Source organism: Sardina pilchardus, chromosome 2, assembly GCF_963854185.1.
Source record: "Sardina pilchardus chromosome 2, fSarPil1.1, whole genome shotgun sequence".
NCBI classification, from domain to species: Eukaryota; Metazoa; Chordata; class Actinopteri; order Clupeiformes; family Clupeidae; genus Sardina; species Sardina pilchardus.
The window spans coordinates 4,564,075-4,588,445 of NC_084995.1; the positions used below are offsets into that span (position 1 = coordinate 4,564,075).

General features: G+C 40.6%; 1 protein-coding gene across 2 annotated transcripts in view; it reads left to right on the forward strand.

Moving 5' to 3' along the window:
• Nucleotides 1–24,371, forward strand: part of hfm1 (helicase for meiosis 1) — a 276,877-nt gene that overhangs the window by 68,904 nt on the left and 183,602 nt on the right. For both annotated transcript variants that reach the window (XM_062517215.1, XM_062517224.1), the window contains 3 exons: nt 20,242–20,330; nt 20,443–20,486; nt 20,784–20,885. In XM_062517215.1, coding sequence (XP_062373199.1) covers nt 20,242–20,330; nt 20,443–20,486; nt 20,784–20,885 — 235 coding nt within the window. The remainder of the gene's footprint in view (nt 1–20,241; nt 20,331–20,442; nt 20,487–20,783; nt 20,886–24,371) is intronic.

Consider the following 24,371-nt stretch of genomic DNA (forward strand, 5'->3'; position numbering starts at 1 on the left):
ACTCGACGTAGCCTATAACTCAGTCAGTCCAGCAGAGATGCCAGAGCAACGTTTTGGTCAATGGAGAGGGAGAGAAATGCTCCGCATATCCGTCTCATTTAATCATTAAAATGAAAGTGATGACTGGCGAAATTAATCAAACGACGTTTCAATAAACCATTGTTGAAATGAATGAAAATGGTTTTAGAAACCTAGGCCTATCAGAAGGAAATAGCCTTCAATTCAACCTGAAATACTCGAAAGGCAACCTTAGATTAATTCATGAATTCATTACGGTTACAAGACCAGAAAGATTTTCTGTTTTGCGATTTTTTTTTTTATGTTTGCGATGTCTGCTGAAAAGAAAAGTTAATAGCCTATGTGAATTCGTGGTTCAGCGCACACTCACGCACATTTTCACATTGACATTGTGTCGGGCTTAATACTGCGTTCATGCACATCGGACCTTCGGAAATTTCTGACCTCCGATAGCAGAAAAATGACATGAACGCTAGGTCGGGTTGGATTTTTTGCTCGGAGACTCGTGCGGAAGTTTTGTGCCCCGAGGTGTCCGACTTGACGTCACTATCATATTCTCCAACCACGACGGCCTCCCTTGCAACAACACAAGAGGTGAATTTCACTGTCATTACGAATAGGGAAGGTAATTTGTCACTAAATTAACAACACAGACAGAAACACTCGCCCAAGACAATTTCCTTCTTGCTCAACCATAGCCTACTAAGCAGTTGTAATAACGTATTTATGCGTTTCCTGTATTTATTTTCCGAACTGATCTCATGAACACAATTTTTTCGGAGGTCGGGACTTTTTAAAGGCAGGTCCTCCGAGGTTCCGAGCTGCATGAACGCAGTATCAGTGTCTGTCGAGAGAGAAGAGGGAGAGGCAGTCGTCCTCAGTGCCACATATAGGTAGGCTATAATGTAGTGAACTGGTTAGACGAGTGTGGGGGAGGGGGAATGATCGCACAAGACAATTGCTCTTCATGAAATGGATCTCACAGACGGCTGTCGATGTAGCCTAGGCCTACTACACCACTTGCGAAATCGGACGTGGCACATAGCCTAATTATTCGGCTACTGGATTTAATATAGCAAATCCATGGACTTTGTTCATCCTATATATACAATAAGTATAAAATCCGACAATCCAAAACGATAACGAGATCTCCCAGAAACGAAAAACAAGCTTGTTGCGTAGGCTAGTCCTTCCAACAATCTCAGCTTTTGCGTTTGATAGATAAAAGGCATCCTGTCCTGCTGTATTCCAATGAGAAAAAAAAACATCCAAGGTATAGGGTCACGGTAATGCAGAATGCATGAATCTCTCTCTCTCTCTCTCTCTTTCTCTCTCTCTCTCTCTATATATATACAGTACCCTCCAGAATTATTGGCACCCTTGGTAAAAGTTGACTAAAAATAGGTATAAAAAATAATCTTTAGGTGATTTATTGTACTCCCACAATGAAAACAATGAGGAAAAATATACCCTGCAAGGCAAGCAAATTTATCCTGAGAAAAAGGAAAATCTCATAAAGAAAACTAGAATGCATTTCCCGGTGGGAAAGTGCAAAGTGTGCTTGCTCAGACGCGCCACGACAGCGCCCGGTAGGAGACACGACCGCTTGTCCTCAGGTCAAAGCGCCAAAGTTTGGCCAAGACGCGAAGCTGCTTCGAGTTTGGCGGCGTTGCCCTCGATTGCCGAATTCTTACACTGACCTGACAAGTTGCCTAGATTCATCAGTGGTATGGCCCAGAGCACCTCCAATGTAAAAATGTAGATGTCATCCCAAAGACGTAAAGAGATATGAGCCAAAATGCATTTTTGCTAATTGCGGCGCCCCCTAGTGGCCAAATTACAACACATTTACTGAGGCTACTTTGGATGGTGTCCAAAATCATGCCGCCAAATATGGTCTCAATACCTCAAAGCGTCTCCGAGATTTGACCTCACTTCCTGTTTGGACACTTCAACATAGAATTTGATTGGCTGTCAAGGGCTAACGCTTTGATGTATGAAAATGAAATGTACACCTCTAAGGTCTGTAGACCTTGTGTTGAATTAAGTATGAGTTGTTCTCGTGTAGCCAGCATGAAACACGTAACCACTGAAGGAAGGAGGGAGCCTAAGGAACTAGGCATGTTTCTAGAACAAATACGAGTAGCCTAATGTTATAGCTATTCTGTTATGCGGGAACATCCGCAGTTTACTCACTGTTAAATAAGTTGCAATGTGTTATAGCCTCAAATGGATGGTAAAATAAACAGGACGACTCACCTGTTCAAATGATGTAATAGGATAAAATTTGGTTTTGATATGTCAAAGCAACCAGGCTGTTACTGGTTAACGTTTCTGAATATGAAATCGATTTTGGATTGGTTGCATGTGATAAAAGCTGTGCCATTTCCTGTCCAGACAGCATTCATATTCAGAAATACTGTACACCGGCAACAAAGACACACACACACACACACACACACAAACAACTCTTTCAAACAGAAACGTCAGTCCGTTACATCTGCCTCTTGTCCACAAACTGCATGTCGCTGAGTTGACCAGCAACGAAGACTTTCACATAAACACACACACACACACACACTTACACACACACATACACATCACCCCCTCAAACACAAATATCTGTCTGTTACGTCTGCCTCATGTCCACAAACTGCATGTTGCACAGTTCACCCACATCTACCCACAATTCTTTGATTTATAAATAACCCCACCATTAAAAAACTGCAATGTGTCAAATCTTATTATACAACAATTGGGTTCTATGAAGCGGTTTCTTTGTTTCTGATTGGCCGAGAGACGTTCCATGAGTTGAGATATCCCACGATAATCCACTCGGACTTTTCACAGCTAATAATAAATCACTCCGCGATACAATGTCAAATTGTCAAGTGTAAACCGAACTGTCACGTTGCATCCAAGCTGAAATACAGACGCTCAGAACATAGAATATGACGGAGGTGGATATTAGCTAGTTGGATGGCATGTAGGCTAAGTAAAATAGTGATGTTTCAAAGCTAAAAGCATGTCCTAACCAGACGCAATGCGAGCTAACGTTTATTAGGCTAGATTCTACATTGCTTGACAACGGGAGAGATAGAACTAACGACTGGCTTTTGGCCATAGCAACGTGCTTTTAGAACTAACGACTGGCCTTTGGCCATAGCAACCATCCATTTAGAACTAGTAACGGCAGTTTGTCCTGCATGAAGTAGAAATTTGTGGCGGAGAGAAGTTAGTTCTACAAACAAGACAGTTTTAGCGATTTAAACGTTTACATGATAATGGGAAATTAGCACAAAAAAGAAGTGGTAGAATTGTTGTATAAAAGCAATATAGCACTCGTAATCGTGGGTTGTTGTTGGATATTCCCACGGGTGTTGTTCGGCCGTAGCCTCGAGGCCGGAGGCTACGGCCGAACAACACCCGTGGGAATATCTAGCAACAACCCACTCCCACTCGTGCTATATTGCTTAAATATGTATATACTGCATGGGCAATTCCATGCAAAACTGTCAAGTCCATAACCCCACACAGCATCATACTATGATGTGGATGATGATTTCTTAAAAGTTTACCATTTCGCTCTTCTTGTTTGTACAACATATTCGATGACATTGTTAACATAATCATTTGCATTATATAAATGTAACCCCCTTTTCCACTCTTATGTCTCAACATATACTGGAGTCACATTCATAAACATAAACAGGATCCTAGGTTCTCAATTTGCTGGACTCACTTTCTACCATAAAGTTAAAGAATAGTAATAACAGAAGAAAAGGTAAGAAGGTGTTGATGGCGTGATTAACTAGTGTGGTCCCTCCACACATACCACTGCCCTGATGGAAATATGTAAATCCTCAGAAATGTCAAGTGACTACAGTTACTTCTACCTGCTTTGATATATCATTTCATAAAAAGAAATTTGGCCATAATAATTATATTGCAATTATATCAATTCAAGTTTTCTTTGCAGCACAAACAACAATAGGCTACAGTTTACTTTACTTCAGGGCGTAATGTTAACAACTTCGTTAACATTAAGTTTGTTTGTTTGTTGTTCTGTATTGACAGCAGAAGGCAGAATGCAGGTGCACGCAATGGATATGTTTTTAAAGAGAGTGCATTCGCTTCCACATGAACCTCGGAATGTGCTGCACCAGAACAAAGACACTGAATGCTATGCTTTCTATCGTGCGTGTGGCTCGTTTTTCAGATTTGTTTGCTAAATTTAAAAAAGCCACACAATTTAACAGAGTCGCTCATTCTAGCCTGCAAATGGTTAAAGTGATGCTAGGGCCAGATGCTGCATAAGAAATGGAAAAACTCCACTGACCAGTTGGCCTTGCCAGTTGATCGCGAACGTGAGATACGTGGATGATGAGATTTCAGATCATTTTATTTGGCAAAGAACTGGACAATGCTACCGGAGATGAGATGTTCAGGGTAACAGAATTGTTGCCTGCTTTACAAATCATGAGCGTACAGGGGAGCTACATCCGGTGCAGAACTGAAGTGTTGAATTAGCTCCCACTATTAAAGTAGCTATAACAGATGTGGGAGATGGACCAGTCATCTAAAATGAATTGTACGCGTCGCGAACGGAACGCTTCAGTTACGCGTCCAGTATAGCTTTCCAGTTAAGTTAGCAGGGATATGCGTAGTTTGCACTGACGGGGCAGCATCGATGACAGGTCAAGTCAAGCTTCATAACGAAAGCCAAGCAGAAAAATCCTGCCATGGTAGCGACACATTGAGTGTCGGAAAACTCTTAACTGTAAAAAAAATATATATGCCCCCGACCTTGCTTTGAATCAAGTCGTAAAAATAGTTAATTATAGCCTATGTTAAGTCACGTCCCCTTCAAACACAACTACCCTATCCTCTGCAATGAAATGGGTATCCAAAATATCACATATGTTAAAGGCCGTATTGCAAGGTTTGCATTATTAAACAAATTTGCATTAGGTACTACTCATCTAAACTGTTATCCATTGTAGGCCTATTTGATGTTGCAATGATTTGAGGTTTGCAATGATTCTTCTTTCCCCCTCAATGTACTCTATTGCGTCACGTTGGGGACCACTGAACAAGCCCCCTTGAGATTGACATGAGAGAGGAGTAAAGAGAAACGGGCAAGACACGGTTCAGCAGTAAAAAGTGCAGATTATAGATAGATACATAGATATATACAGATATCCTAGATAGATACAGTATATAGACATATAGATATATATCACGTCACATTTTGCTGGTTGGGGGTGGCCTGACCAGCGATCACGCAGTCCACCACTGCAGTTTACATGGAATAGCACTGCCTTGCCTAGCCTACCACACGCACCTGCCATACACAGCTTACTTTCTCCCTGTCTTGGTAAGCCATACCCTGACGGTGTCAATGACAATCAATCAGGAGGAGTAGTTATTGAAAATAATCACGCTTTAGACATGACCAGCCTACTTGGCAGCAGCTTGCAACAGGGGGATTCATAGGTGGCACATAGACCATACAGGTAGCATGAATGCAAATATTTTTAGATCTTCTGACTAAGTTTACTGTACTTATTCAAACGACATCAGCACCACTGCCACTGGATATAAAGCAAACATTGACTTTCACTTGGTGCTTCATTGACTGTAAAAAAGTGTAATAATATTATCTATGCACTGCCTGATGTAGACTAGCTTGACTTGCTAGCTCGATGAGTTGCGAAATGATATCAGCAACACGTACTCGTTCCATATTAAACTTAGGCTACAGTTAACATAGTTTGGCTTTCCAGGCTACTTGGACCATGCATTTAATTACCTTTCACTGCCTTCACGTCTGCCAGGCTCCAAACTGTCTTCATAACAGCAGTTGCAATTCAGTATAAACAGCCTCGGTAAAGTTAAAACCAACTAGCGATGCTAGTCGCGATTAGCATTTGAACTGCAGTTAGGTAACCTACCCTCATAACTAGACGGCTTCCCAGGCTACTTGGACTATGCATTTCATTACCTTTCACTGCCTTCACGTCTGCCAGGCTCCAAACTGTCTTCATAACAGCAGTTGCAATTCAGTATAAACAGCCTCGGTAAAGTTAAAACCAACTAGCGATGCTAGTCGCGATTAGCATTTGAACTGCAGTTAGCTAACCTACCCTCATAACTAGACCTCTCAAATTCCGAAAAATGCATTAAAATAACATTGGACTACGTTGTTATTTGTGTTAAACCTTAGGGTGGCTATGATATAAATGGTGTAACGAAATTTGAAGTGTAAATATACAAACTTTATGAAAGTGTAAGCCACAACCTTTTCCTACAGGAATACATGGAAAACATAACCCCATAACCTCCATAAGGAGACCTCCCCAAATTCAGAAACATTTATTAAATTGAAATGGACAACAACGTTATCTTTGGTAAACTCTTAGGTGGCTATGATATAAATTATGTGACGAAATTCGAAGTCTAAACACACTTACTGTTGAAAGTGTAACTGCGATTTCCATAGGACTACATTCTAATTAAAATCCTCGTTGCCTCACGCACACCACTCTACTTCCGGTATTTCGCCTGCTTTGTGGGGGTGTCATATGATCCTCTGAGTGAAATACCCAGAATGCTCAGGTCAATACAAATGATCCAAAACACACCGTCACTGAGAAACATCGTGTGATTGTCTACTATATATAACAACTGAACACACATTGTATCCAACAGCGAGTAAGTCCGTACTTGTCCCTCGGGACCATGGCATCTCTAAGAATTACCCAGTCTCAAGGTGAGACAACGATGCGGACAAGCCTAGAATTACACCACTGGTGTACCGTTGCGGACCATCCCATGTTAGTCAATCGAGGCTTGAGTAATATCGAGTTTGAAATCATGATGTCATTGAACTGTATGCGTCAGACTTGGAACAATGCTGTGCTATGACATACACATCAGTACCTTTTACAAGAATGGCAATAAATAGATTTTTTTTAAAAAATATCAACATTGTATCTTAAATCACTCTGAAATGTCCTTTTGGCATGACCTAAAGCAATTTAAGATGAGCTATTCCGATTAATAGTATACATTCACCAACACTCACGTTTTTGCTAATTATAGAGCCATCGACAGACCAAATAACACCAAATTTATTGGGGGTGCTTTGAATGGGGTCTCAAGTCATCCCACCAAATATGGCTTTCATACGTCACAGCATATCCAAGATAGGCGCACTTCCTGTTTGGCGGCTTCGCTCGCTGAATTTAATTGGTTATCACAGGCGAACGCTTAGACGTATGAAGACGAAATCAAGGCGGTTGATCCACCTTGGTCTGTAGATCACGCGTGCCAAGTTTCATGACGATCGGATAAACTATGCGGCCAGGGTAGCTTTACTTTGACTTTGAACAAAATTCAAAATGGCGGAAAATCCATCATGGCGGAAAATTACATCACATGGTGCGTTGGAATCAGCTGAGTCAGAGGATTCCAATGGTATAAGTTTTATCAATATCGGCCATACGGATCAAAAGTTACGGGCATGAACATGTTTTCCATCTTTGACCAGTTGGTGGCGCTAGAGCGTGAGAGTGGCGAGCATGAAACCTGGTGGTGTCAATCAGGGTAGTCTCCTCTATCAGCATACCAAATTTCATGACTTTATGTCTTACGGTTTGGGCTACAGGTGGAAAAATGTGTGGGCATCAGCGCTCAAAAGTCGCTTTTCCATTCATTCCTATGGGGAAAAATCGACCGGAAAAACTGGAATAACGGGAGAACGACAAGGCGTATCGAAAAGCTTTATACAAGCCACCATCCTCGCATCAGGACGCACGCGTGAGAAGTGGAACGGCGTCTCTAGCTCCAAATCCCTAGGACAAGATAGGGAGACAAAAATGTTCCGCAAGATAAATAAATTTGATAATAATAATAGGAAGAACAATAGTGTGCTTTTGCAAGCACACTAATAAATATTTTTAACAAAAACAGCTTGCTCACAATTATTGGCACCCCTGAAACAAATTATGTACAACATTTAACAGGAGCATTTTCCTATGTAAATGCAACGTTTTAAAGTAAATCAGAGTGTCTGTGAACTTTCAGAAGTAGTTCATGACGTTCTTTTTCACTATGGTATGAAAATGAAGTCACTCAGAGGCTAAATCCTCTAGTAATTTTTCAACATTGGAGAGACAAGAGAATACACTAAATTGAAATAAAAAGAAATTGTGTTGACATTTGTAAGTAAGAGAATGTCTATGGAAACTAGGTATTTTGTTGAAAATGCCTATGTTTCCAGTTAAAATGATGACTAAAAGGTTCTAATCATCTGGAAATGTGGCAAACATGCTTGGACAAAGACCCATGGCTATTTTGCTCCCACGCACAGTATGGAGGATGGTATGATAGGCAAAAAAATCCATAAGAACCACTGTTGAGAGTTACAGACAAAGCTATCATCTTGGGGTCACCAAGTCCCCCCAAAAAATCTTCAAAAGTGACCTCACTGCTAATAGATTATTTAGACAGCATGTCAGGTTAAAGCCAGTAGAGTCATTTAATGAACAATGTAAATGGCAGGAGTTACTGAATGGTACCATGACATGTCTGGGAGTGTGGTCTATTGTCAGATGAAAATAAAATTATGCTCTTTTGCTAAAAACACTTAAGGTGTCTTTGGCGTACATAGAAGAATGACTATACTAAAAAGAACCCCATGCCTAATCAGAATTATGGTGGAGGGGCTGTGCTATTGTGGGGCTGTTTTAATTCCCAAAGGCCTTGGGAACCTAATTAAGGTGCATGGCATCATGAACACCAAGAAAAACCTGAACATTTTCAAAGGAAATCAAACAATCTCTGCCAAGGCCCTAAAAGTTCGTCATGATTGGATCATTCATCAGGTCAATGAACCAAAACAAATGCACAGATCAAAACAAATATGGTTTACTGAACACAAAATCAAGCTTCAGACATTGCCATAGCAGTCCCCTGATCTAAACTCCATAGAAAAACAGTGGGATGAGTCAACGAGAAGAATGCACAAGTGTGGACCTAGCAATCTGGACGATCTGGGGAGGTTTTGTAAAGATGAATGGTCTTAAATCCCTTAGTTTGTATTCTCAATCTTTATGGGGTGTCAGAGAAGAATATTACATGCTGTTTTATTGACAAAGGGAGGTTTAAGAAGGTATTACAAGTAGGGGTGCCAATAATTGTGAGTGACGTGTTTTTATTAAAAACATTTATTTCTTTATGAGATTTTCCTTTCTCTCAGAATAAATTTGCTTCCCTTGCAGGGTGTATTTTTCCTCATTGTTTTCATTGTGGGAGTACAATAAATCACCTAAAGATTATTTTTTAGACCTATTTTTAGTCAACTTTTACCAAGGGTGCCAATAATTCTGGAGGGTACTGTATATAGACCTGGCTTAACAAAGTTTTGTGCATTATAACGCACAAAACTATGCCAGCTCCATACATAACAATAGCTGCCGCGCGCTCTCCCCGGCCTCCATTTAAACTAAGGGCAAACCCATTCATTCATGCCCCAAAAATTATTGTCAGTAAGGATAGGTCATATTACCAAATGGCGAACCTCGAAAATTATTTAGGATATAGAGCCGTGTCCATTACGCACTACAGTTATTTTTTAGGCTATTGTTTTATTTGAGTGTGTTTGTCTACCATGGCAAACATAGTTGAAACGTTCGCTCTAAACTTATGTATTTCCAATAGTGGTGGGGGAAAAAATCGATTCTGTTCAGTATCGCGATATTTTGTGCACACAATTAAATCGATACTTGTAGCTCAAAGTATCGCAATACTTAATTATATAATTTAATTATCCATTTTACTTTTATTTGAGTCGAGTTTACTCAGGGTTTACTCTGATCACATTAAATTAGCTTATTATGCTTATAAGGGGGGCACGTGTTGTGGTGTTTCATTGTGCATTCAACAGCAATAATAAATGAAAATGGCTTCACAATCACAACCTGTTATACACGACACTCTACACTACTTTCACATCGAAAAAGGTGGGTGTATTTTGGTTTTCAACAAAAAGTGAATAGTAAGGACCTTGCCATGCACCATGCCATTGCAAAGTGAGTTGAACACTGTTATTTTCCAATTTTTTTGTAATGACTTAGAATAATATGAGAGACATGAATAGCAATATATCGCAAAATCGAATTGCAATACTTGGTGTATCGCAATATGTTAAGAATCGCAATATTATCGAATTGTGGCCCAAATATCGCAATAGTATCGAATCTTAATTTTTTTGCGAATTCCCACCCCTAATTTCCAATCGGCTTTCACAATCAGCTACAGCTGCGCTGATGATCACTATGAAAACTTGCAATGTCTATACAGAACTGCTTTCACTTCCCCGAGTCGCGAACGCAACAAGCACAACAATATACCGATATTTAGCAAACACATGTATTTCCAGCTCTCAAAACCGATGAGGTCCAGATCTCAGTGGCCTCATAGCTGCCTACAGCCATGCATAGTAAGCCTAATGATAGCCTTGCCAAATAAGTCATCAGTCACACACCCCTAATCGCGGGGTTGACCTGTTCCTTTCACACTGAGCCCCAATGAAAACAACCTCCTTGGCGGAGATAATAATTAGGCCTATCAAATTAAAAGCACACTACGACAGGTATGTGTGATCACGCAACACAAGAGAGCATTTAGCGATGGGACAGTTGTGAATGAGTGCTTAACACCCTGGAGCCTAAACACCCCCCGGGGGATTTGAAAAACACATCTCAATCTCTGCTTTTATCATATTATAGAAACACCATTAGAAACCTTTAATCAACTCGTTTTCAAATATATAGCCTATTTTTTAAGAGAATATGGCAATGATAATGGCACTTTGTAAAAACAACAAATTCTTAGGATTTGTCCTCTCACCTGCACCAGGCCCATTCAAAAGCCCATCCACCTCATTTGCATTTGAAAGAGCCCATCACTAAAGTGACACATTTAGTCTGGAAAAAGTAGCAGGCTAGCCTACTTTATGAGTTTTTTTGACCCCTCTAATAAATTGCCTATCCTCCTGAGACCCTGCGTCCTCATATGAGGACATTACATTTAGGCTCTGCTTTACCTTGTGCTTACTTTTTCTGAATAAAAACCTGTTGTCCTTATATGTGGACACTTAATTTTACCCTCCAGTGTTATCAAACACACAATACAATGTTTTGGGAAAAAGCAATATGGCGTCAAAATCCACCTCCACGCTTTACCGGCATACACGTGAGAACTATCGTCATGGTAACGTGCCAGTGAACGTTATGACATTTTTTTTTTTTATATATATATGTTTGTGAACAGTTGTAGTATGATATGGCATCAAGTTTCCCCCATTTCGATCATTGCAAACAGACCAGGACGTGTTTAACTTTCATGTCCTCATACGAGGACATCGGGACTGAAATGTACGCATAATTTCATTTTTAGGCTACATATTACATTGAAAATTGTCGTTCATTGGCCATATTAAACTACTGTAAAGCAATAATGGAAGTCAAAGTGTGGACATAGACATAATAGAGTAGCCTGAATAAATAAATCCATTGAAGGAATTACACAAATAAATAAATAAACAAATAAGAAACAAATAGAGCAGAACTGTTTCGCTTCAATTGATTGTGGATAGACTTCTCTCCACATGGGTCTGACCCATACGTACAACTAACATTTACAAATAAACACTAAACTTAACCAAATTAATAACAGGACATTTCTGTTCAATAAAAACAAACTGTTTTCTTAATAGTTGAATCTTAGTACACACATGAATATTCACATTCTTTCTGGATTGGCAATCTCATTGTATTTTATGGTAATAGAGACCCAATGTCCTCATATGAGGACATCGTTTTTCTAAAAAACTACTTGATGTACAGAGGTGAAATTTGTTTTGTATGTTTATGAAGCCCTACTAAGCCAAAATGATTGAGTGAAATGAAAAATGCATTCCAATTTACATCCAGGGTCTCAGGCCTACTACGATATGGAGGAAGGGCTGCCTAACTGTTCCCCCTAAGAGTTTTTTCATAAGATAAAATGTTTACGCTATTTAAGTTTAGGATTTGGTAGACAAGACAACCTCGGAAAAGTTCTTCAGATAAAATTTTTTTATTGAATTAAAGGAAAGAAAATGTATCACCGGGGTTTCGGGGCTTGCGAAGGCATTCGTTGATCTTATCGATGCAGTCCTTGCGGCCACTTCTCCCCATCGTAGGAAACTTTCTGTTTAGTGTTGACAACACAAAGGCCTTCACGTTGTGTGGCAGTGCTTGCTTGCCCTTCGATCCATCCCAGTTGGTGGTTTTGCACCTGTCCCTGAGTTATAGTCTATAAATATGAGTAAGCGCTTATGCTCTAACCGCATAATAAAAGAAGCACCTGCATTCCACAGCAGTGCTTATGGCAAGGCTATTAACACCTGTCACTGAGCTATGGACAAGCAGTTATGCTCGAAAATTATCATAATAACAGACACACCTAATTGTATGGCTCTATGTTTAAACACATCAAATTAGCAAGCATTTCCTCCCGATAGCAGCAACGTTTGCTTTCTTTTTCTGTCGGTCCGCGGTTGCTTGGTCAATTGCGCAGCAAATTATCAGATCACCGGACCTAATTTCACTCCATGTCTCGCGGACCAGCAGCAGTCTCCACGTTTCGCGGCCCATAGTTTGAGAAACGCTGCATTAAAGTGTCAATAGGTTGTAGGCTATATGTTTAGCGATTTCTTTGTGTGTTTTTCATTGTAGTGTGTGTGCATTGAGTAGTTCCTTAAAATACGGAACAAAGAGCGTCCCGTAGCCTATCTGTTCAATACGGAAGAAGACTAACTATTACCTATATATTTCTTATAACGAAACGCGAAGAAAAAATACGAGGACTGACCATCTCGTTTCTCCGCGTTTAACCCAATACCATGGCGACAAAGAGAAATAAATATGATTTGACATTTAAACTGATTGCTGACAAATTTGCCACACAATTCGGGAGAAGCAGCGGACAGGAGCGCCACCACAAGCAAGCACTTCTAGCCCAAATTAACATGGCAACGTTGCCTATGACTAAAGTGTCTAAGTAGGCTAGTCCTCCTAATATTACATTTGATTAGTAGCATGTTTGTAGCGCGCCAGTTTACCCATCCCCTACATCAAAACAGCTTAGAATCAATCAAAGAATCAGCTGTGTCAGCGTTAGGCTGTAGGCGATTTTCTATAACCATTTTCATTCATTTCAACAATTGTTCATTGAAACGTCGTTTGAATAATTTCGCCAGTCATCACCTTCATTGTAATGATTAAATGAGATTAAGGAGTCGACTATTGACGGATATGCGGTCTTCATCATTTTGAAATGCGGGATGAAACTTTCTGCCACCTGGTGGTTGTTTGGGTACATTGCCTTAGCCTCGAAAAAAATCGGCTTGACGGCCTGCGGGATCTCTTCGGGAGTCCCCCGGGAGAAGGTGCATTCTCAACCCGTACCCACTGTAAGTTGCTAGAACTTTATTTTGCGTAGCTATAGGTCTAGTCAATGGTGAAAATGAATCACCGCTCACTGTCCTATCGCCCTGTCAAGCGTAGCCATGTATTAAAGACATTTTATTTTCAGTTGGCAAAAGTGATGGGGACAAAATCTGTGATAACAAAAAGTGTTAAAATGACGCCTATCTATCTATCTATCTATATATCTATCTAACGTTCAGTTTCACTTGCGCAAAAAGACGAGCATGAATTTTGCGAGGTTATCCGGTTCCTCAAATTGGTGAGGGTTCTGTTACATCTGCGATCAAGTGATTTGAAACATAGAAAATATTATAACGATTAGTCTAGTCTAGTCTTTGACTTTTGAGTCGTTGTCCAAGCATCTATGCCGTGCCGACGATGGCTACCACAAAGCGATTCTAATAGGGCTCCGAAATGGGCAGCAGCATCAAGTGTTGGAAGCTAACTGTACCATCCCCCCTCTGAGAGCTGGCCTCTGTGCCTTAGAACACGAATTAAAATATCCCCCACCCCCCAAGAGCAGTTTCACACATCATTAGCAATCTTTTGTATAGGCTATGTTGAGTGTGCGTCTGCAACAGTGAGCCTACGCCTTTTCGGCTTTCGGAAACAGCAGCATAATTTTCGCCGGGGACCGGGTAGCCATGTCTCCACCACTTTTTATGACGAACGATTTTGTCCCCACCACTTTTTAAATGTTTATCAATTCATCGAAAAAGTTGGTGCCCACCAGTGATGCGCGGGTACGTGTCTGAACGGCCCGCTCCGCCCCGCCGTTTACAACTAACCCGACCGCAACTCGGACCACACAAAAGAATTATTGAAATATTATACCCGACCCGCTTCCCGACCCGCTTATTGTAAAAATTAGTCTAACTTAGTCGTAGCGTCATTGAGCTACGCAAAACTGGTATCTCATGAATGTAAACAATAGGCCTAATAGCCTAGTGATTGCTCAGAATTTGGGAAACATGCATTTAGTCTAGGCCTTTTTTTGTTCCGTGTCAGCGTTCATCCAAAAATTAGGCTATTTGACTCAACATTGAACATACTGTAATTAGCCTAAGGATTTTCCTATACAAATTCTGTTTCAGCCGTTCCTCACATGAATGCGTCGAGGCTCCCATGCAAGCATGAAATGCAGGCATAGAATATTACCGTATTACTATTAAGAAACTCTTTATTAACGTCTTCATCAAGGGACCAAAACAAAAATCAAAACCAAAACCCATAGAGCCCGATTGAGTGCGTCATTGCTCGCTCCGCGAAACCTTTATTGCACGAAAGAGCAGACGCGGGGCTTTCCAACGAGCCACTTTATAAGTTGCGCAAGGACACACATTGCATGCTCATACCAATTGTAGGCTATATGCCTTGATGACATTAAATTAAGAAGTATTTCCTGATTGGGGACACTTTTAGTTTATTTGTCTTTCAGTCCATGGTTCCACCATTCGATCTTGCTGCAAATGATCAGACTTGAGAAGCACGCATCGCATCAGCAACTTCGCTGCTCAGTAGCCGAATCGAATTGGCCAGCAGTTCGAGAAAAAAGTTGCAGATCATAGACAAAGAAAGCATATGCTCTGAGAACAGAACACAACTGCATGTCAAGTGTAGCCGAGGGTCTGTCTACGCAGAAACAACAAGTGCATAGGCTACATGTTCGTGACAAAATATGGGGAATAGAATCGCGTTTCAGTGGGAATGCTGCAAATTATGTTTTCCTCTTCTAAAGACAATTATGTAAGATATAAATGACAAAAAAATAACAGCATATTTTTTTATACCGACCCGACCAAACATGACCCGAATATCATAAAAAAAATATGTTTTCTTGACCCATAACTGCGGGTGACCATATTATGTGCAAATCTAACAACTGAGATGCATCCCCTATAATCATTATAGATCAAAAAAGACAAGTAGAACACACAAACAACCATAGGATTCATGAGGTCATATCATTTTGAAATAAATTAAGTCACCGTTAATTAGGGTTGGGCGATGTCCCCTTAATTGGCATATGACGATGTGTACAGTAAAACATTGCAATGGACGATGATATCGTCGTCGGGGGGGGGGGGGGGGGTTGTAAATAAATATATTATATTATAGGCTATATATGGCCTATATTAAATATTATATAGGCTATATGGCCTGGTGAAAGTGGACAGCTAAGAGACATACTGACTGGGCTACTGTGTGGAAGATCTGCTCCAAGAAAATCCTAGTAAGAGACCGACAGACAGCCAATCTAAACACCTGCTTACACCAACCAGCGGTATATTAGGCCTACACATTGCCAGCATTCGCTGGGCCTCGCAAAAAACCTCGCGGTCACTCATCTAAAATCTTGAATAGCCCAGTCTGTACCTAACTCATATGTTACGCATCCCACGTTATTAGGCTACCGGCTTGCCGACTATGAGGGCAGCAGAAAGTGAAAGTAGGCTGCGATCGCGCAGTCAAGTCAAATTAAATAACAGTTGAAGTAGGCTAAACAACTTTTACAAATAGCCTAACGAATCCCGATTGCCACTCCGCTGCTGGGGCTTTTGCTAAAGGCAAATGCGTGAAATACAAGCATTACAGTGAAAGACGTAGGCTATAGCTTCTGATAACGATAACGAAATAAATGGTTTATTTTAACACGGTGGAGAATGGCGCATTCGGCGCTTCAGTGTTGTAGCCTCGCAAGAAATTAGAGCTAGAATGTCCTAGTCGTAACAATAATAATTCATTTGCACTATTTCATTCTTAAACATTATGGCTACATGTTTTGCGTTCAATGTAGGCTACACTGCGAGACATGTAGCCTAAAAAAGACAATAACACATTCACGTTGCAAGGAGGACTCATTTGAACAAGACGGTCTCAGACTAATATGTTTTTTAATTTTGCACTGTTTGGCTGACAGCCTCTTAAGCACCCTACATGTGCATCAGTTTTAGGCTCAATTTCATTTCCAAGGAAAAGTTTTTATTTTTTAATATTTTAGCTTAGTCTGCAGTAGAAATAAGTGGGGGCGTGGCATCACAATGGTTGCTTTCCATCGTGATGTCTGTCAACCATCACGATGGACGATGATATCGTCCATCGGCACAACCCTACCGTTAATGCGACGGGGCTAACATGTGTTTCTTAGCGTCTTGAAACTTTCTTCTGTGAACTGAAAGTCCGATCAAACGTCATTCAAAGGCAGTCCATAATTCAAATGAAATTGTTTTCTAACGAAAAAGTCCTACCTTTTATAATAGGCCCAAATAATAGAATATTTAAATAGACAAGATGTGTGTGGTGCCTAATTGTTTCCCGCCTGATCAAAACCGTTCAGGAATTATTTACGCAAAACTGAAACGTTCATAATTCATTCTCACTCCTTCGCTTTCGGTTCGGAATGAAACAGCAGAGAGCATTAACCATATAGTTTCTCCTGTAGGCCTATTTTAGGCTATTTGACAAATTTGACAACAGCCAGCTGTCAAATTGGCAAGTATTGGCTGTATACATAGGCAAGAGGTTTGTGGTGCATCGGAAAATGGGACATTTTATTTTTTAATTGTTTCCCGCATTTAGAATCAAGAATAACATTCGTGAACCATTTTGTTTTGTTGCCAGCATAAAAACAAGCGTAGGCCTACCATCAGCCTATCCGCACATTTGAAATGAAATGTATGAATTGACCCAAAAACGAGAACACAAGGACATAGGCTTATGCTTTTAGTGGAATCTGGCCTCGTGACCTCATGAAACCGTTAGTGACAGCAAAACCAACCTAAACGAAACAGCCAGATGCCTCTTCATACAATAGGCCAACAGAAGACACCTTCATAAACAATAACACGTTTTATCGTGAGACTAGGCTGTTAAAAGCAGAAAAGATGTTCAGCTTGCTTCGGGATTTAATTGACTTTTGGATTGTTTGGCTAGTAGTAAATGCCGACATTCCTAACCCTGCTCACAAGTGCCACCTGGTGGTTGTTTGGGTCATTGCAGCTTCACTTGGGAAAATAAATAAAATACACGTGATTCACGCGTGATGTCTCACGAGAATCTCACGTGAAAGCGGCCAATGTCAACCAACGGCCACTGTAGGGTGAACCTGAGGAAGGTCTACAACCGAAACGTAAATAAATATGCATGCGTAATGGTGTGCGGGATTTTCTTCCACAAGTTTTAACTGGGTAACCTATTCCGACGCAACTGTCCCTACAAAAGAGGTGTGCAAAAGCGTTTTGTAAACTTGAGTATCAATCTAAACATGAGTTGTTACAATGTAGCTTAAATCACGCTTTTGTCTGTAAATGTTGTCATACGGACCAAAAACAACTGGCAGGGAGATTACACGAGCTGCACGAACACGTGAAAACGGTTTCACCTGCATTCCAAGTCAGCATCCATGCTAGCCCCTCTCCCTAGGCACTTCACTCGACTCAAATTTTATTTCGGATGATACTCAATGTGGCGGACCCTTGCGTGAACGCGCAAACGAAGTGGATGTGTGTAGGGGGAGGGTTTAGGGGCACGTTTCGGAAAGGGCCTTGGTCTCACTGTGCCTGACACTAATTATGTAAAAGTAAAAATGTGTGTGTGAATGCTGCTTAAAATGTAGAAAAATGTCTATTTTCAGCAGACATCGCAAACATAAAAAAAAATTCGCAAAACTAAAACGTCTTTAATATAGACTTTTGGAGCAAATTTGGCCTTTCTTTGGTAGGATCTGGAGAGGATGACGGAGCAGGAGTTGAACCCAGGTCGCCGGCATGCAGTGCAGGCACCCAACTAGTTGCGCCACAGCTGTGGTCTTTCACCTAGATAGCGCCTATGCCTACTAATAGGCTTTGGTTTGCAGAGTAATCCTCATGAAAATGTAGGCTATATGCCTACTTTCGCGGGGGGCAGAGACATTTTTCAAAGTTAATACCTATGCCCTCTACGAAATACAGTAGTATTTACTTTACTATACTATATAATACATGTATTTTGCGGAGCTAGGCCTACTAGTCGATGGTTAGGCTACAATGAATCACCCTCACGGCCCTATCGCATATCTGACCATCCAATGTTGTTTTGTAACATTGTTACAATGTTACAAAATGCGCAATCTTTTCCGTGCATGTAGCCTACGGTTATAAGTAAAGTGACAAGCGTAGCATGTATTAAAGAGATTTCTGTTAAATACATTTTATTTTCAGCTGCAAATTTGATGATTCGTTACCCCCATGTTATGAAAAATAGTTATTAAAATAAATCACATATATAATATATATTGCACATATATAAACTATATGTTTTATGGTAGAATATTATAGGGTCCTGGAATTTAATCGAGTGAAAATCGGGTCGTTGTACCTGTTTCCTCCTGACTTTCTGCTTTTCCCTTTTTTGTGCGTACGCATGGGTCAGAGCTTGCGTGGAGGTACGCACATTTTACCGTCAAGTTCACTTTTTATAAATACCAAAGCTTGCGTAGAATGAGGCGTACACATTCTTTTGTGCGTACGCATCGTTTATAAATGAGGCCCCTGGCCGTGAGTTGAAACAAAAATCCAAACGTTTGTTTTGTTTTACATATTTTTTTTGTTTAGCATCCTGAAACTGAAATATGTTGCTTATAGCCTAGGCCTATTGCAACATGTAAAGGGATGTTACGAGGTGATGTTTCTCGTAGTCTCAGTAAACGAGTGCTCGTGACTCTTAACTCTTTAACCGCCCAAGGCGCCGTACGGCGACAAGCAACATCACTGATTAAAACAGACGGTAGATCCGAGTAGGGTGACTAATCGCCTTTGTACTCTCCACCACTAGTTGGCAGACATCCAGAGCTTCGATTCAAGCCCAAATTCGAGTAAAAAAGTTTTCAGCAAGGACCTGTATTACTCGCGAGAAACACAAGAAGAAGACGCATTTCCTGTTTTTAACGCGGAAGGGAAATGCGTGATCGCTTTGCACAATTTGAAGCAGAAAAACGGCAAATGTTAAAAAACAAAGTCGTGTGTTATGAAGTCTTGGGTCTGTAAGTCACCTACTCTGAATCTGAAGGAGAATATCTGCCTTTTGGAGATTATGATCGGTCGTCCATTGGCAGTGACAGTCAAGACGCGTCTGTGAATGGAGGTGCGTCTTTGCGTGTGTACGTCAGTGTTTACCTGCAGCAATGTTGACCAAAGGGTTCAAATAAGCATGGTGTGCTCATCTAATTTGCATATTATGACGTCACATGATGGCAATAGCGTCAAATTATGCACATTTCAGTAAATACTGGTTGTTGAACACATTTGAGCAGTTTTACTTTGAGTTTTGTAATTTCTCCGACATAACAAACAAACAGGACCACAGCCAAATGTAAACCAACAATAGTAAACTATTAGTATTACCACAATCCCTGTGTTACTATACAATAAAGTAGCCTTGTCAAATCAGTTCCTATCGCGGATGACTTTGTAGTTCTTCAGAGCCCTATTTTCACTAGCCCTGCTGTCTGTACCGTGTCAATTACAGACACTATCACTGGCACCGAGCACACCATGCTTATTTGAACCCTTTGGTCAACATTGCTGCAGGTAAACACTGATGTACACACGCAAAAGACTGCAAAAATCACTGATACTTATTCTCCTCAGATGGTGCCGACTAGCCCCTCTGTTCAAGCACTAAATGGTTAATGTTCATTTCGTTATAGTTTTGTTCTACAAGAAAGGGAGTTCAGCAGTCAGCAGAGGTACTTGCCAAGGATACCAGATTCATTATGAGCATTGGTCATAAAGAAAGGTTAATTATATTTTAAAGTAAAATGATCAGACTATCATACCTATTTAATTTCATACCTATACATTTTTTCCCATTTTGTAAATTAAAGTGATCATCATTGGTTTTATTTCAGGCTGGTGAAATATGCAGATTCTCTCATTGACTCAAAACTAAAAGGTTAGTGAGTTTGCTGTATTGAGTTTAAATGTCTTCAAGTAACTGTATTAAACTCTGTTGAAAATATGTTTATTAGATGTACCAAGACTGGAAATTCTTTATACATTTAATCATACTGGCTAACACCACAACCATAATCAAGAATCTGACCTTGTCTTGCCTGTGAACTCACTCTGTGCAAGTTGTAAGTTTCAAATTACTGATTTTGCTGACAAGTGGATTGTGAGAAAAGGTATTGTTTGCTGGGTGTGCTTTATGAACAGATCATTCTAATCAAATGGACATAATCTGTTTTAGATTTAGTTTTGCATGGTGTTGGATATCATCATGCAGGTGTTGATGGATCTGACAGGAAAGTGATTGAAGATGCTTTTACAAAGGGAGATCTACCTGTACTCTGTGAGTGTTACTCTATTATTATGGCAAATAAGTCCCCCCCCCCACCCCCCCAGCAATTTTTGAATATCAATTCCTGGGACAATAAAACACAGGGGCACACTGAAGGTGGTGGGAATTTAGCACCACCTTATTCCATATATAGATTATTTCTTCTTAACTCTCCTAATTCCGAATTCTCATAAAATTTGCTGGATGTTATCATTGTATGAAGTACTTATTTTCTTGTTTTACACAACTTTTGATAGCCACAGTAAAAATGTAGGGCTCTCAAAAACATTGTGTACAGTAGGTGTTGGATTCAATTGGCCGGCTTCACGTGAGATCCTCACGAGACCTCAAGTGTGAATCACACTTATTTTATTGATTTTTCCCTAGTGAAGCTGCAATGACCCAAACAACCACCAGGTGGCACTTGTGAGCAGGGTTAGGAATGTCGTTGTTACGGATCTCGATGGGATGTTAACTGAGGATAGATAGATAGATAGAAAGATAGGCTACTTTATTGAAAATTCAAGGATAAACCATAGATAAACAAATAGCACGTCATCACGAGCAGGCAGTTTTATCTAATTTACTGCAGATGTGACTCTGATTCGACAAATAGTCAATCATAAAACCACAAGCCTACTTCTGCGCGATACAGAAGTCTGTGCGAAGTCCGCGAACATAATATTAGGCTATATGGTATTGACGTGTCCATAATATAATTTACAAAAACGAACCTTATTTCTGCGTTCAGTTGAAGACCATTATTGCTCAACAGCCCTAAGTTCGTGTTGATTTGGGAGAGTGCAGCCTGCAGCTCTTACTGATTTGGGGAAAGATAGCTCCCTTCGGTAGACCATGGAAACAAAATCACAGTGGTTCAGCTGTTTCGCATCAGTACATTGCATGCGCGGCGAAGGTTCGCATCTCACCCTTCCATGTCACTTTTGAGTAAAAGGAGGCATACCACACATAACAATGGATTAGACCCTAAATATATTTAATTAGCCTACTTTACATCGAGGGGCCAGGAATACGACATCAGTTTTAATAGCTCCACGGCATTGCAAAGTTATTTCCACGTTTCACTGTAGTCAGAAACAAAATCATGTTAATTGCATACGGTATTAGAACCTGCAATGATTCCATAACAAGTCACCTGCTTTAGCCACTGCACTAAGGACTGGTTTGCATGAAATGTGGGTTTGTACATTGCATAATAGAAGCTCACCAAAAACTCAAACCAACACGCAAATTAACGTAAGGTAACACAAGTAGCAAGAATGAGCCCAACAGGGGTCGGTCTTTTAATTTATAGGCCTATTAGCCTTCAGTAAAGCGCAATCATTGAGTCACGAGAAAAACATCAACTTAGTGATTTTTGGTTGGGCGCTTGTGATTTTTGGTTCGCTCCTGACACTGACGACATCACCAACCGCAACTCCCAAGGTAGCCTACGCCACAGGTGTGCCTGCACAGTCCTTGTTAGTGTGCTTGCAAAAGCACACTATTGTTCTCCGTGCGTTTCATATACTTATTATTTATCTTAAGTCAAACTTTTGTCTCCCTATCTTGTCCTAGGGATTTAGAGCTAGAGACGCCGTTCCACCTCTCACGCGTCGGTCCTGATGCGAGGATGGTGGCTTGTATACAGCTTTTTGATACGCCTTGTCGTTCTCCCGTTATTCCAGTTTTTCCGGTCGATTTCTTCCCATAGGAATGAATGGAAAAGTGATTTTTGAGCGCTGATGCCCACACATTTTTCCACCTGTAGCCCAAACCGTAAGACATAAAGTCATGAAATTTGGTACGCTGATAGAGGAGACTACCCTGATTGACACCACCAGGTTTCATGCTCGCCACTCTCACGCTCTAGCGCCACCAACTGGTCAAAGTTGGAAAACGCGTTCATGCCCGTAACGTTTGATCCGTATGGCCGATTTTGATAAAACTTATACCGTTGGAATCCTCTGACTCAGCTGATTCCAACGCACTATGTGACGTCATTTTCCGCCATGATGGATTTTCCACCATTTTGAATTTTGTCCAAAGTCAAAGTAAAGCAACTCTGGCCGCATAGTTCCTCCGATCGTCATGAAACTTGGCACGCGTGATCTACAGACCAAGGCGGATCAACCGCCTTGATTTCGCCTTCATACGTCCAAGCGTTCGCCTGTGACAACCAATTAAATTCAGCGAGCGAAGCCGCCAAACAGGAAGTGTGCCTATCTTGGAAATACTGTGACGTATGAAAGCCATATTTGGTGGGATGACTTGAGACCCCATCCAAAGCACCCTCAATAAATTTGGTGTTATTCGGTCTGTCGATGGCTCTATAATTAGCAAAAACGTGTGTGTTGGCGAATGTATACTATTAAGCAGAATAGCTCATCTTAAATTGCTTAGGTCATGCAGAAATGACATTTCAGAGTGATTTAAGATACAATGTTGATATTTAAAAAAAAAAATCAAATCGAGGCCATTCTTGTAAAACATATTGGTGTAATTCTCACAGCACTATGGAGTCATTCCATGTATTTTCATACCTTCATTATGGAATGGTAGTTGACTTCCACTGTTCAATTGGTCATTGGATGACATGGATTGTCCGCAACGGTACAATGTGGGTGTGATTCTAGGATGGTCCGCATCGGGGTGTCTCATCCTGAGACTGGTATATCTAAGCAATGCCATGGCCCCGAGGGGCAAGTACGGACTTACGCGCTGTTAGGCATTGCTTGTGTTCATTTGGTATATATACTCGACAATCACACGATGTTTCATACTGACGGTGTGTTTTGGATGATTTGTATTGACCTGAGCATTCTGGGTAAACTTCACTCCAAAATTCGGCGAAATACCGGAAGTAGAGCGGTCGCCCTGTCTGAGGATTTTAAGTTTCGTTTTCTGTTGTGATGATGAGCAGACGGCTGTGCACAAAAAACATAGATAATTAATTTACCCTTAGACAATTCCTGCAGTTATCCTGAGTAATCCAGCCCTTTACATTCAGAGATGCGATCATTGACAAAAAGTAAGTTTGATACATACATCGTTAATTCACACTGGTATGCAAGAGGTTTGCTAATACACTTAAACTTGCTCTTGACATGATTTCCATGAAGTAATATACTGTAAGTGTTCTCTGAAATTATAATACTTCATGTGTTTAGCTTAAGAATCTACTGTTTAGCGTTTCTACTGTAAGGACGTAGACTAGTCTTGCATCTCTGTACTCTTCTTCTGTTGAGGTGTTGTTGCCTAGTGACGCCCTCTCGTGCAGCCTCATGCTAGTTCATTAGAGACGTTATCTAGTAGTACACCACAGTGTTGGTGAAGTTCATGACGTTAGTTTTGAGTGAGTTTACTGCCAATTACCTTAAGTTGAAGTTGTGTGCGTGTATGACAACAAAAGTAAGTGACCGTAACCTTCGGTCATGTGTATTGGGAGTGGGATGTATCTTTCACGTTGATATGCAAGGACTTAGCATGCTAAACGGA